Genomic DNA, 14089 nt, shown 5'->3' on the forward strand with positions numbered 1-14089 from the left:
AGCCCCCAAGGAAGGAGGTCCAAGGTGGGAACATCCAAGGGACTACAGTAAACTAGTTGCCTACCCCTGTTCCATCCCCAACTCACATTCTCTGATAAAAGAAAAGTCAGCTGGCCCAAGAAGAGGCCTGAGGGTCCCACCCCTGAGGCTTGAGAGAGACATCTGTGGCAATCTGTGGCAAGTCAGCCTAGGCTGAGCTCCCACCCACCTCTGCCCTCGCCACCAGGGCAGCGCCCACGTTCAGTGTTCTCATTAAGTCCCGTAATCCTGCTGACATGCTCAGACCCCCTAGCTCTCTCATCCTGGCCCTCAAACAGCACAGACAAGAAGGTCAGCACAGTCTTTATTGGGGAAAAGCAGCGCCACACACCATTGCTCAAACCCACGACTGTTTCCAGTGCTCAGGGCAGCAGCAGAACAGAAGCAGGGCAGAGAGGGCAACGAGAGCCCCCGGGAGGGTCACAGCCCCAGGACGTCACCCTCTCCTGGCAGCCAGGACAAGCCCCCTGTAGTCACCGAAGCAGCTCAGGACAAATCAGGACAGCTAAGGCACTGGGGTCTCTGCAAAAAGAAGCATCGGGTCACAGCTGTGCCCTCCTGGCTCCAGCTCCCCTCCATCCTAGAGAAGCTCGGCATGCACTGCTCCCCAAAGCCTTGGATGGCGCCCTGCTTCCCAGACACTCCAGTCCAAACTGGCAGTGAAGACCCTACTCACTCAGCTGTCAACCTTCTGTCTCCGAGCACGGAAACAGCCCACCCTCGCCCGAGCCCCACCCGGCTCCCCAAATGCATCACCCGCATTCCACCCTTTGTGCCTTTACTAACCACCAGACCCCCACCCCCACCCCCGTCCAGCATGTTCTCCGTGCTTTCCTCCCTTTGTCACATCCTGCCTAGCCTTCAGGGCCCAGATCTAATCCTACTTCGGGCAGAAAGATCTTCCCAAGGAGCCACGCCTACTCTGAAAGCCTAAAAGCCCATGCGGTCTACAAAAAGGGTTCTCATCTGGGGCATAGGATCTTTTTCTCCCACTCGACTCTCCAGGGCAAGAACTTTGTCTCGACCCTCTGAAGTCCCCTACCCAGCACCTAAGCCAGTGGTCTACACACAGCAGCTAAGTGCACTCTTATCAGTGATGCTGGACCTGACTCACCTAAGGCAGAATCAGAGCGGAGGGTCCAGTTGGGGTTTGTGGCCAGTTCTGGTGGCTGAACGGGCGGGACACAGAAGCGGCCACAGCCTGACTTGCAGCACTTTTCCCCGGCCTGGCAGTTCTCATCCATCATGCAGTTGACAATGCACAGGCCCACCAAAATGTGTGGACAATCACCAGCCCGCCCTGCAGGATAAACAGGCACAGGTAAAGAGACTCAGAAGCTCCAGAGGAATCCATCCCTGACTGTAACTAGATCTTAACCAAAGATGTGCCTGGGAAATCTGGGAGTTAGAGCCTCTGAGAATCGGTGGGGCCCCAAGAGAGCATCGGGATCAACAGTTTTCAAATGGCATCCCACAGAGTTTCCTGGAGGTCCCTTGGTTTGATACTTCTGTCGGTGGGCCTGGGTGGAGTGCCAAGGAGCCCCCCACTGCCTCCCCCAAGGCTGGGCCTCCCAGTGTCCCTTCCTCAGGGAGGCCTCCTCTGCCACCCCAGACAAGGTTTGTCACCCTGCTTTGTGCTCCTCTCATCAGAATTTATTACAATTCCTGATCTGTCTACCTTCCCTGAGAAGCTAATACGGAAAAGAATCTGTCTTCAGAACCTTGAACACTGCCTGGGAATCTACATGTTGTCTAAAAACAACATCTGAGCCAGTGATTCTGAAGTGGAGTTCCACAGTGCCTGGTACAAAAGGAGCATTCAAAAATAGGGATTTGTTTAGGGGCGCCTGGGTGGCTCAGTCATTGAGTGTCTGCCTTCGGTTCAGGTCATGATCCCAGACTCCTGGGATCGAGCCCCGCATCGGGTTCCCTGCTCCGCAGGGGACCTGTTTCTCCCTCTCCCACTCTCCCTGCTTGTGTTCCCTCTCTCGCTGTGTCTCTCTCTGTCAAATAAATGAATAAAATCTTTAAAAAAAAGAAAGAAAAAGAAAGTCCTTGGTCTAGATACTATTAAAAAAAAAATAGGGGGGCGCCTGGGTGGCTCAGTCGTTAAGCGTCTGCCTTCGGCTCAGGTCATGATCCCAGGGTCCTGGGATCAAGTCCCACATCGGGCTCCCTGCTCTGCGGGAAGCCTGCTTCTCCCTCTCCCACTCCCCCTGCTTGTGTTCCTGCTCTCGCTATGTCTCTCTCTGTCAAAAAGATAAATAAAATCTTTAAAAAAAAAAAATAGGGATTTGTTTAAAATATATATATTGAAACTAAAGAAATCAAATCAGGAATGCTTTTATCTGTTGTGGGTATGTTGCTAAGAATCTGGTCAGAAAACCATGATCTTGGGCAATTCCCTCACTTTACAGACGAAGAAACTGGCTCAGGATGAGTCTGCTTCCCCGAGGTCACAGAGCCAGTCAGCAGCAGAACCAAGACCGCAAGCCAAGCTACCTGTCTTCCAGACTCGGGACTTTTCCTACTAACCCACACTGCCTTCCCCTAGCTCTTTCAACGCCAGCATGGGCCCCCGGGGCCCCAGGAGGAGGGGTGGCTTTGGGTTGGGGGCTAGGCGGACAGGAGGGATGAGAACTCTGACTCCCCCCAGGAAGGGAAAGACAAGGAGGCCACAGATGGCTCCCTCCCCAACCGACCCTGGAACTCAAGGATTCCTTCCCCCAGGGGCCAACATACCTCCCTTGATGTCTCCACGGCACGAGTGGCCGCAGCCACTGCTGCAGCATTTATGCCCCTGGGGACAGGACTCGTCCCTGTCACACAGCTCCTCGCACGGAAGGGGGTCGGCAGGACATTCGCCGCCAGACTCTGCCATTGAATCAGAGCATGGGGCTCAGAGGTGTTCAGGCCCAGTGTTTCCAGTTATTTTCACTGTGACTCTTGAGTGCAAATTTTTATTTTTCATTGCGTATGTTAATCCATACGCATGCTTAAAATGTAGGTATTTATGTGCATACATGTATATACTTTACAGTCTTTCTATTTCTTTTCTTTCTTTTTTTTTTTCTTTTTTTAAATGCTGCTCATCACCTACTAAACTGATCTCAAGACTCGTAGTCTGGAAAACACTGTTGAGGTCTAACCCACTGTGGCAAACAGACTTATTGCCAGCCCCATATTCACTCTCCCTCCCTCCTTCCTGTGGCAGACACCTATGGTCATGGCCCCCCGTGAACCACACCTCCCATATTGTCTCTGGGCTGGACTGTGTGATTTGCTTTGACCAAGAGGACACCAGCAAGTGTGATGTGAGCAGAGGCTTGATAAGCACTTGCATATTGGGACTGGTCCTCTTAAAACACCCCCACCTTGGAAACCAGCCGCTACGCTGAGAAGCAGCCTGGGCTCAACTACAGGATGATGAGATGCCCCAAAGAGAGAGAAGCTGGATGAAGAGAAGCATCCTGTCTGGTCCAGCCACTGCTGAGCTCCCCGCTGAGCTCCCAGCTGCACGCAGCTGCGTGAGTGACCTAGCTTCGGCATATGTGGGCCTAAGAACTGCCCAGCTGAGCCCGGCCAACCCAAACAGCTGTGGGAAAGAGGCAACTGTTGTTATTTTGAGCCACTAAGTTTGGGAAGTATTTGTTATGCAGCCATGGATAACTGAAACACTTGCTAATAAAACCACAGGTGTGTTAGGAGAGGCAGTGAGCCCAGCCAGCTACAATGATTTGCTTCCCCAAATTACCCTGTAGCTTGGAGTGGGCCACAAGCTAAGACATCAGCTGGGAAAACTTTTGCATTCCTGATCCAGGTAATGCACCTTTCAGACTGCCCCCTGGCTTCTCTTTCTTCCAGTGCAAAGACAGACATAACACAGGGAGGTACAGCTGTCTTCTTTCAACCACAAGGCAACGAGTATGAGGACGAAGCCAAGGAATGTGAAGGAGAAGGAAAAAAAAAAATAACCTCATCCTTATTAGCATCGTGGAGCCACCACCCCAGCCCTGGTCCCTACTTCAGGACTTCTTGTTACGTGAGAAAAACAAACTTGTATTTGGTTAATTTTCTGTTGCATACAGCCAAGCACATCCACGACGTGCCCCTTCACCACCCCTCTGAAGATAACAACGCTCAGAGAAGAGAAGGGGTTTGCCCAGAACTACAGAGTGAGTCGGCGGCAAAGCAGGACAAAACTCAGCCTCTTGGTTTGGAAGCACTCCTTCCACTACGCCATCCGTAAAACACGCAGGCCCTGGGCCAGGTCCTCGGGGGCAGGCACACCCCAAGAAGCCACATCCAAACCAAACCGACTCACCATGACTAATTCATCTCAGTGTTTATTTCAGGTTCTTTAGGTGGAGAGACGAAGTGACAGGCTATTAAAAGCATTGTAGAAAACTGAAGCAGGACTGGCCCCGTGCCACTCAGTTAGGACATGGAAGTAAAATTGCCTGTGGCTGGCTCGGGGAAGGCTGCCATGATGGAAAAAAGCAAGCATTGGCCTCCAAGGAGGCTGCAGCTGAACAAACAGGGTCTAATCACCTGGCATCACAGGGTTTTCCTGAACAGCCCCTATTTCAAAGATTCTCTGCCATTGTCAGATCACATCAAATCTGATTTTTTATCCAGGAAATATGGTCATGCTAACTGCCAGATGTAGCTTTCCACACCTCCCCACCTGCTTGACAAACACTAAAATCTATTTAACAAAGAACAAAGCCTTTCATCCCACAGTTGAGAACGCCGGGCATAAAAACATCTCTCTGGTGGGAAAAACCTACCAATATAACTTCTCATGGGATTATAGGCAGAAGCACCCTTCCCAGATGTCACCATTTTGCTGAGCTTGGCCCTGAAGTGACCAATGCCAGGAGCACTCTGCTACTCTCTGCCCTCATCCCCAGGACTAGGCATAGAGACCAAACCTCTACTCTCTTCCAGGCCAGGCTTCCTTGAGGTCCCTGGGGTTTTGTCAAATAGTAGATGCAGTGAAGGGACTCTTGGGGAACAGGCTGAAGCCCTGGGGGTCAGAGCACATGCCCTTTGACCAGTGCCCACCATGGCCACCCACTGCATCCCCCATGTGTGATGCCTGAATCCCTGCCAAATAATTCCCTACTCTCCACTTGAACGCTGGACTTCATGACCTCCAAGCCAGACTATGACATCCTTACACTTTTTTCTAAGATCTGTTTATTTATTTATTTATTTTAGAGAGAGAGAGAGCACAAGCCAGAGGGAGAGAGAGAATCTCAAGCAGACTCCGTGCTGAGCACAGAGCCTGATGCAGGGCTTGATCTCACAACCCTGAGACCACGACCTGAGCCGAAATCAAGAGTCAGACACTTGGGGCACTGGGGTGGCTCAGTCGTTAAGTGTCTGCCTTCAGCTCAGGTCATGATCCCAGGGTCCTGGGATCGAGCCCCACATTGGGCTCCCTGCTCGGCAGGAAGCCTGCTTCTCCCTCTCCCACTCCCCTGCTTGTGTTCCCTCTTTCACTGTGTCTCTCTCTGTCAAATAAATAAATAAAAATATTAAAAAAAAAAAAGTCAGACACTTAACCGACTGCGCCACCCAAGTGCCCCCATCCTTACACTTTATACTGAAATCTGGTTGTCAAGAAGTTCTATCCAGGGGCACCTGGGTGGCTCAGTCATTAGGCGTCTGCCTTCGGCTCAGGTCATGATCCCAGGGTCCTGGGATCGAGCCCCACATCGGGCTCCCTGCTCGGCGGGATGCCTGCTTCTCCCTCTCCCACTCCCCCTGCTTGTGTTCCCTCTCTCGCTGTCTCTCTCTGTGAAATAAATAAATAAAATCTTAAAAAAAATAAAGTTCTATCCATTGGTCCTTGTCCTATGCCCAGAGACCTTGTGAAAACATGGCTAGTGCCATCATCCTAGACAAGGATCTTCTGCCTCCCACTGTCTCAGCTTTCCCAAACTAGGTAAGCTCAGTTCCTCATACCACATGGTTTCCAGGCACCTCACAGTTATCTAACCAGGAATCAGGATGAGAAACAGGAATGAGAATCAGAATGGGAATGGTCATCCCCACCCTGCAAAAATGCCCCTATCCCAAGACCCAAGCGATCACAAAAAAAAAAAAGAAAGAATACAAAGCTGAAGCCCAGGAAATACTCAGACATGGGCTTTACTGTTACCCCAGCTCTAACCTTCCCCTATATCTGAGGGAAGGACAGTGGTGCTGGTAGAAAAGTGAAATCTCAGAACTTCTTAAGCCAAGAAGGGCCCTCTGAGCCATCACACCTGCTCCTTTTGCAAACAGACAGCCAGACATCCAGCAAAGGGACAGGATTGGCCTGAGATCAATAGTGGCAGAATGGGTCCCAAATTCCCAGCTCTGACACTAGGACCAATGATGTGGTCCTTTAAGCCGTATCATTATGATTCCCTCCAGGATTACCCAAGAACAAGAGCTGGGACTCACGCATGCACGGGGAGCCTGGGTGGCTCCCTGCTCATCAGGGAGTCTGCTTCTCCCTCTCCCTCTGCCCCTCCCCCTGCTCCTTCTCTCTCTCTCTCTCACTCACTCTCTCTCTCAAATAAATAAATAAAATCTTTAAAAAGTCTAATAAAGAAACCTTTAAAAAAATTTTTTTTAAATAATAAGTAAAATGGAAACCAGACTGGGCCTCTCCTCCCTGCTTTTATAAGCCCTGCAAAGGCTTCCCAGTGCTCTTAGAACAAAGCCTTAGACAGAGGCCCTGGAGACTCATCCGAAATCTGGACTCTCCCTAACTGGAGCCATCTTCCTTCACCTTCTCTTTTCTCCAACCCCACTGACCTCCTTTCACTTCCTTGAAACAGTAAGCTCGTGCCTACTCCCGGCCTTGGCCCGTGCAGTTCCCCCTTCTCAGCACCCCACGGCCAGCACCCTCTCATCCTCCAGGTTGAAAGGATACCTCCTCCGTAGCTCGCTTTGATGCCCCTTCACAGCCCTCATCACAATCGGTGCCCAGTAGTTAGAAGCACGGCTGCCTCGCTCACCACGAGATGTACAGATGCCAGCCAGGCCGACACTCGATACGGAGTGAGTGAGTGGGTAAGTGAGGGAGTGGACAGACAGGTCGGACTTGGGATGGCGGGGAGGGAACCTGAACAGAGAGGTGCTGGGCATCACAGCATGAGCTGTTGAGCGTTACTTGGCAGGTTTTTTACAGGCCTTTTATTTTTATTTACTTATTTATTTATTTTTATTATGTTATGTTAATCACCATAGAGTGCATCATTAGTTTTTGATGTAGTGATCCACGATTCATTGTTTTCGTACAACACCCAGCGCTCCATGCAGTACGTGCCCTCCTTAATACCCATCACCAGGCTAACCCATCCCCAACCCCGCTCCCCTCTATAGGATTTTTAAATACATTTCTTCCAAAGTATATGATACAGACTGAATGTTTGTGTTCCCCCAGTGTGATGGACTTAGGAGATGGGGGCTTTGGGAGGTGATCAGGCCACGAGAGGGGTGCCCCCATGAAGGGGACGATGCCCGTATTGCCCCCTTCCACCGTATGAGGTCCCGGTGAAGACGTGGTAGCCTATGACCCAGGAAGCTGGCTCTCACCAGACACTGAAGATGCCGGCACCTTAATCTTGGACTTCTCAGCCTCCAGAATTGTAAGAAATAAACTTCTGTTATTTATAAGCCAGCCAGTCTACGGTATCCTGTTCTAACAGCCCAAAGGTCATTATCACTCTTTGAGGTAAATATGTTTATCTCCACGTTACAGAGACAAAGGTGAGGTTCAGAGAGGCCACACAGCAAGCAGAGAAGCCAAGGATCCCATCATGCTCAGACCAGAACTGTCTCACGGGAGCAGGGCCCAATGTCTGCCCTGAGCCCTCGGGTGGCCTGACTGTCCCTCCACCTTAAACCTCTGGCAATGGCAGGGCTGAGGGAAAGCAGGGACTGTTCAGAGCCCAGGACGCACAGCTTCCTGTGACAGCGAGTGTAGCAACCAGTCTCACTGAGCGGCCCAGCCCAGGACCGGAGCCACAGAAAAGTCATTAACTACTAACACCACAGCCAGTACCGCCTCCCGCCAGACTAGGAGCCCCACTCAGCCAGTAAGTACACTCTGGGAGATCTGCAGGGAGCTCACTCTGGCAGGCTGCCTGGCTCCAAGGGACAAGGAAGCCCCATCTGGCCCGGCCAGGGCCCAGGGTCACTCACCAAGGGTCTGGCCTGCGTACCGGCCTCTCCCTCAGCCCCTGTCCTTTCCCTCAGCCCCTGTCATTCGGCCATTAGCTTCATACACTGGAAGACTGTGCTGGGCCCTCCAGGCTGGCGGTGAGTGACCAGCCTGACACAGGTTCCCAGGCTCTGGTTCCAAAACTGGGCCGCAGGAGTCCTGGCAAGGAGTACAACCTTCTATTCTCCCTTATGGGCAGGGCGCCCAAGAGAGCTGCTGAAACCAGACACAGACAGCCGCACGGGGCTCAGGGGAGGGGCCCGCTACCTGGGGAGGTTCAGCCGGAAGGAAAGAGGTGGTCACACGCTGTGGAGTTCCAGGGTCTCCGAGAGGAAGAGGTCAGGGGAGGAGAAAGCAATCCTGGTTCTTGACCAAAGGGGCTGGTTAGCAACCGCACTCCTCATGAAGCCCACCTTAGCAGGCAACAGGAAGGAAGCTAATGTCTACTGAGGGCTAAATGCTTCACATACTTTGACTCTCTACAACAACTTCCAAGGCTTACTCTTTCCATTTTACAGAGGAGGGAAATGTGGCTCAGGGAAGCAGAAGACACGTGATCAGGGACCTGCTGGCCAGTAACTGGTGAGCCTCAGGCTTGAACCCAGCTCTCTGATGACCAAAACCTAGGCTTTTCCACTGGAATAGCTGCCACGTGCACTCAAGAGGATGGTCCCAGTCTCTTTAGAAAACATAATGGAAGGCGTGCTGTAAGACCCCATTTAACGCAGTGAAGAAAAAAATAAAACTTAGGCATTGACTTATCAAAAAGTATTTTAAAGGGGCGCCTGGGTGGCTCAGTCGTTAAGCGTCTGCCTTCAGCTCAGGTCATGATCCCAGGGTCCTGAGATCGAGCCCCGCGTCGGGCTCCCTGCTTGGTGGGAAGCCTGCTTCTCCCTCTCCCACTCCCCCTGCCTGTGTTCCTTCTCTCGCTGTGTCTCTCTCTGTCAAATAAATAAAATCTTAAAAAAAAAAAAAAGTATTTTAAAACTATAAAACACCTGAAATAAACCAAATGCACCTGGACAATGGGAAGACATAAAGATTCAACATAAAAATGTCAGTTGTCCCTAAATTAATTTTTTTAAGATTTTATTTATTAATTTGAGAGAGAAAGAGACCAAGAGTGGGGGAAGGGGCAGAGGGAGAGGGAGAAGCAGATTCCCCACTGAGCAGGGAGCCTGATGACACGGGGTTCGATCCCAGGACCCTGGGATCATGACCTGAGCTGAAGGCGGACACTTAACCGACTGAGCCACCCAGGTGCCCCCCTGAAATTAATGTATACATCTAACATCTCTCCAATAAAAGCAGCCTCCATATTTTCAGGGAGTGGGGTCGTGAGAAACAATATGATAATAAAATATATTTGCAAGCACAAACAAGCAAAATTAACCATAAAAATCTGGAAACAAGAGGGAAATGAGAAGGAGTGAGCCACGGGAGATACATCATCAATTTCTAACACTTTTTGGCAAGGCCTCTCAGGGACCGGGGGAGGCGGCAAGCACTAGAGCAGAAAATTCTGCAAGCCACGATCTCACTCCTGGCAGCCTCCTCTGCCTGCCTGGATCACATGCCACACAGATCATTCTGGCTGGGGTACCCGTTCTCTATCTTTTTTTTTTTTTAGAAAAGTTCTCAGAATTTGACAGGCACTTAATTTTTGTTGTTCAAAGGAAAGAAAAGCCAACAATAGAATGGCGCAGGCTTATCTGAGAAAGAAGCAGGCAGGCCCAAGAGCCCATGGGCCCCCCAAGGGCAGTGTTTCTTACCCAGCTTTGGTTTAGAGACTGGGACCACACAGAGCTTGTTGCAGCCAAACGTGCAGCATTTCTTTGTACCTGGACAAGTCTCATCAGTGATACACCTTTGGAAGCAGGACTGTTTCCGAACAGCCCTGGGACAATCTCCTTTCCTCCCTGTAGCAAAAAAGGGAGACAACCATAAAAAAAAAGAAAAAAGAAAAAAGAGAGAGAGAGAGATAGTAGTGCCGCCTGGTGGCACCCACAGGTGTAGCAAAAGGGAAAATCAAAGGAAGGAAGCCCTGAGCTTCTTTAGGACTCTCAACCCTGCGAGGAAAAAAAAAAAGGACTCTCAACCCTGGCGCTAAAGCAGAGACAGTAACAATGATAAGAGCTCACATTTACTGTCACATTTACTGAGTTCACCTTGTGCCAGGGACCTCTCATTTGATCCTCACAACAATCCCAAGAGGTACAAACCATTATCTCCATTTAACAGGTGAGGAAATGGAGGCTTAAAAGCTCAACCCTTAAAAAGAGCTGCTTACGGGCGCCTGGGTGGCTCAGATGGTTAAGCGTCTGCCTTCGGCTCAGGTCATGATCCCAGGGTCCTGGGATCGAGTCCCACATCGGGCTCCCAGCTCAGCGGGGAGCCTGCTTCTCCCTCTGACCCTCTCCCCTCTCATGCTGTTTCTCTCTCGCTCGCTCTCTAAAAAATAAATAAAATCTTTAAAAAATAAAAAAAATTAAAAAGAGCTGCTTATGGCTTATTTGCAGCGTGAAAAGTCTGCTTGGCTTGGGGTCTACTCTTTTTTTTTTTTTAAAGATTTTATTTATTTATTTCAGAGAGAGAGCACATGAGAGGGGGGAGGGGCAGAGGGAGAAGCAGACTCCCTGCCGAGCAGGCAGTCGCTTAACCAACTGAGCCACCCAATCGCCCAGGGGTCTACTTTTTTGATCACTACCTCTAACAGGTTTCCCCTCACAACTGGGCCCTCCAGCCTTCACTTGGCCATACAGCCTATGAGCCCTGAGTGCATATAAAAGGCAGAGATCATCAGTTGTGTGTTCTTTCCTGATAGAAGACAAAGCACTGGGCACTGAGTGATTAAAGAAGAAACCCCCAAAGCGGGAAGAGGTGCTGCAGGCAAGCTAGATTTCCAGAGCCCATCTAGGAGGGAGGAGGCTCTCTGGGTCTTTCTAGCCCAGAGGCAAGGTCAGAGAGCACACCTGGATTTTGCCCCTCCAGCCAACATACCTTCTGGAAGGTCTCCTCGGCAGACCCGACCGCAGCCAATGCTGCAGCACTTCTGCCTGGCCGGACACGACTCATCCCCCTGGCACAGCTCTCTGCATGGGTTCTTATCAGGAGGGCATTCTCCTGCTTTCACTGCAAAAGATATCCCACGAGGTTGGGGTGACTGGCTAAGCCTCAAGAAATGGGGAATGGAAGCTGAGCGCACTTCAAGGATGTTCAGCCTCTGCCAACATTCCTATCCAAAACAGCTCTGCAACCACTGTCCCCTCCCCCCACACAACCCCTGAAACTCGCCCACCACTACCGGATGTCCAGCCACTTTGCGGATAAAGAGAGGGAAAGGTTGGGGTGATCCTGTTCACATTTAAGGAGCTCTAGGGAAACACTAGAACCTCTAATAAGCCAGACTGGAAGTCCTACCTCCTTGTCCAAAGAGGGAAAAGAAAGCCAGGAAGACCTACTCCGGCTGGCCTGAGAATCTATGCATCCAGTCCTGTCCTACAGAGATGACCATTCTCCACAAATGAGGACTCTCGCTCCAGGAAGAGGTAGGGGATGACTTCTTAGTCACTTTCTGTTGGGATCCCAAATAATAGCTCACCATGCTCTCCTGCAGCCACCCAGGATGTCAGGGACCCAAGAGCAAGAAGTGCCTTCAGGAGGAAGAGGCAGCTCAGCATGACGATGGCGCCGAGAGTTGAGATGAGCGCTCAGTCCAGGCCAGAGGTGTACACCTTGCCCAGGGCATCAACCAAGGGAAGGGCAGGACTAGGAGACTGGCCTAAACCCAGCCCCAAAGTCTTCCCTTTCGCAATATTCCCCAAGGATGTCTTCTCCTGACAAGAAGGAAAGTGACTGGTTGCTGGTGTGTGGGAAAATTCCTGGCACTCCCAAAGAGCATATGTGGTGATGATCATCAGACTCTGTAATGCAATATACACAACACCCCTGGACAATGAGGAGGAACCTGGTCGGTAGCCGCGGAAATGGAGGGATGGCCACTGGACACAGGATCAAAAGGAGCCCTAAAGGACTTTGGAAGGACACAGCTGCAGTCAAAGTGACAGGGGGAAGGACCAGAGACGCAACTTAATAATAACCAAAGCTAATAAAATGCAGTGTGGCTCCTGTTCATGCTAGCAACCTAGAAAACAGAGAATGGAGCAGACTACTTAGAAACCATCAAAAAACTACAATAAAGCCATATTTGAGTTTGTTCAGAACTGATACAAATGCACCAAGCACCTACATCTTGGTCTGTCTAGCTCATACAGGCCGTTTTTGGATTGTGTGAAGGCTAGTTGACAGAATCCAAAAGAAGTGGCTATGACTCAAGTAGTCTAGACCATCTATACTCCCTTTCTTCTTCTCCTCTTCCTCTATTTCGTTTTACTTTTATCTGTCCTGCTTATGACTTTGGTCAGACATGATATTTAATGGTATCCACTGAGACTGCTTAGCCCAGTAAGATTAAAGGTAAAGTAAAAAATCTCCTTCATAGAGCCAAAGAGTTTGGTGCCAAAGAGTTGCCTTATTATTTTAAGGCTGATATTGGAGCATGGAAGTAATTAACATTTGTTGACGACTTAACATGTGCTTTATATGTATTATTTATTTCTTTTTCTTTTTTTTTTTAAGATTATTTATTTATTTATTTATTTATTTATTAGAGAGTGAGCAGGAGAGAAACAGCATGAGAGGGGAGAGGGTCAGAGGGAGAAGCAGGCTCCCCACTGAGCCGGGAGCCCGATGTGGGACTCGATCCCAGGACCCTGGGATCATGACCTGAGCGGAAGGCAGTCGCCCAACCAACTGAGCCACCCAGGCGCCCTGTATTATTTATTTTTAAACCTCACAATAATCTTGCAGAGGTAATAAAACTGGTTCGGGGGGTTGAGAAAGAATGCCCAAAGTCATAAAGCTAGTAAGTGGTGGTTACTGAAATTTAATAATAGTAAGGACAGATAGCATTGCTTGAGTGTTTACTTGCTCCACAGTTCTAAGTGCTTAACATGAATTAACTCACTTAATCCTCACTGCAACCCTATGAATTAGGTACTATTATCCCCACTCTACAGATGGGGAAACTGAGGCACAGAAAGACACGTGGTCACACAGTTAGGAGGTGGTAGACCAAAGGCAGGCAGCCCAATTCAATAGGCAAGTTCTTAATCACCATATCATCCTGGATTTGAACTCAGATCTTTCTACATGAAAAACTCGTACTTTTTACTATCCCATATTGTGACCTGATAAAAGTAACATCTCATCTCTAAGCCAGAGCTAAGTGGAGCTCTGGGGAACTCCACAGCTGTTAAACCCCTACATCCCCTCCCCATCCCAGAATCACCTGTCTGAAGAGAGAAGCCCAGCTCCCTGGGGCTTGGGGAGTCCACGGGCCAAGACCCAAACTTCATTATGATGCCTTCAGATGCAAGAGGCAGCCCCTGAGGCCTAAGCCTGGAGGGACCCGGTGGGTGTTTGGGACGGCATGGGTCAGACCCCCCTCTTGTTGGGTTTTCAGGTCCTCGCATTACGCCCACTCTACGGCTTTCAAAGACTGATCTGCAGGCGCCGCTGTGCTCCCCTCCGCACCCAAACCCCAGCCCAGGGAGCCTGCTCCCCTCCTCCTGCCCCGCACTTTTCCACCGGTCTCGGCCCAGGGGAGAGAGCTCACGGACCAAACACCCACAGTCTGCACCCGAGGCGCGGCCCCACCCCAGACAAAGCCCCGGCCACAGCGCTCACAGCGCCGGCAGGCGTCCGGGACCCCAGCGAGACGCGGCCTTGCGGTTCCCATGGAAACTCCGCGGTTCGCCGCGGCGC

General features: G+C 50.5%; 1 protein-coding gene across 2 annotated transcripts; it reads right to left on the reverse strand.

The window, feature by feature from the left end:
* Nucleotides 1-326: 326 nt before the first annotated feature.
* WFDC3 (WAP four-disulfide core domain 3) lies at nucleotides 327-14061 on the reverse strand. 2 transcript variants are annotated; one of them, XM_044918829.1, is made up of 8 exons: nucleotides 13982-14061; nucleotides 11865-12099; nucleotides 11264-11395; nucleotides 10036-10182; nucleotides 8829-8831; nucleotides 2782-2913; nucleotides 1154-1339; nucleotides 327-561 (listed from the first exon to the last, which is right to left on the reverse strand). In XM_044918829.1, exons 2-8 carry the CDS (start codon nucleotides 11941-11943, stop codon nucleotides 545-547), a joined length of 696 nt encoding a protein of 231 aa, XP_044774764.1. In that variant the 5' UTR covers nucleotides 11944-12099; nucleotides 13982-14061; the 3' UTR covers nucleotides 327-544. The 2 variants fall into 2 exon arrangements, with proteins under 2 accessions (XP_044774764.1, XP_021544815.1); XM_021689140.1 differs by lacking the exon at nucleotides 8829-8831.
* Nucleotides 14062-14089: the final 28 nt, after the last annotated feature.

Source organism: Neomonachus schauinslandi, chromosome 10 (genome assembly GCF_002201575.2).
Source record: "Neomonachus schauinslandi chromosome 10, ASM220157v2, whole genome shotgun sequence".
Lineage (NCBI taxonomy): Eukaryota > Metazoa > Chordata > Mammalia > Carnivora > Phocidae > Neomonachus > Neomonachus schauinslandi.

Bases quoted from the DNA above. Each gene is read 5' to 3' on its own strand.
- WFDC3 (XM_044918829.1), bottom strand. From the start codon at position 11,943: ATGCTGAGCTGCCTCTTCCTCCTGAAGGCACTTCTTGCTCTTGGGTCC. The intron at 11,396-11,864 runs GTGAGCTATTAT...TATCTTTTGCAG, and splicing joins GGTGGCTGCAGGAGAGCATG to TGAAAGCAGGAGAATGCCCT. The intron at 10,183-11,263 runs GTATGTTGGCTG...TTTTTGCTACAG, and splicing joins CCGAGGAGACCTTCCAGAAG to GGAGGAAAGGAGATTGTCCC.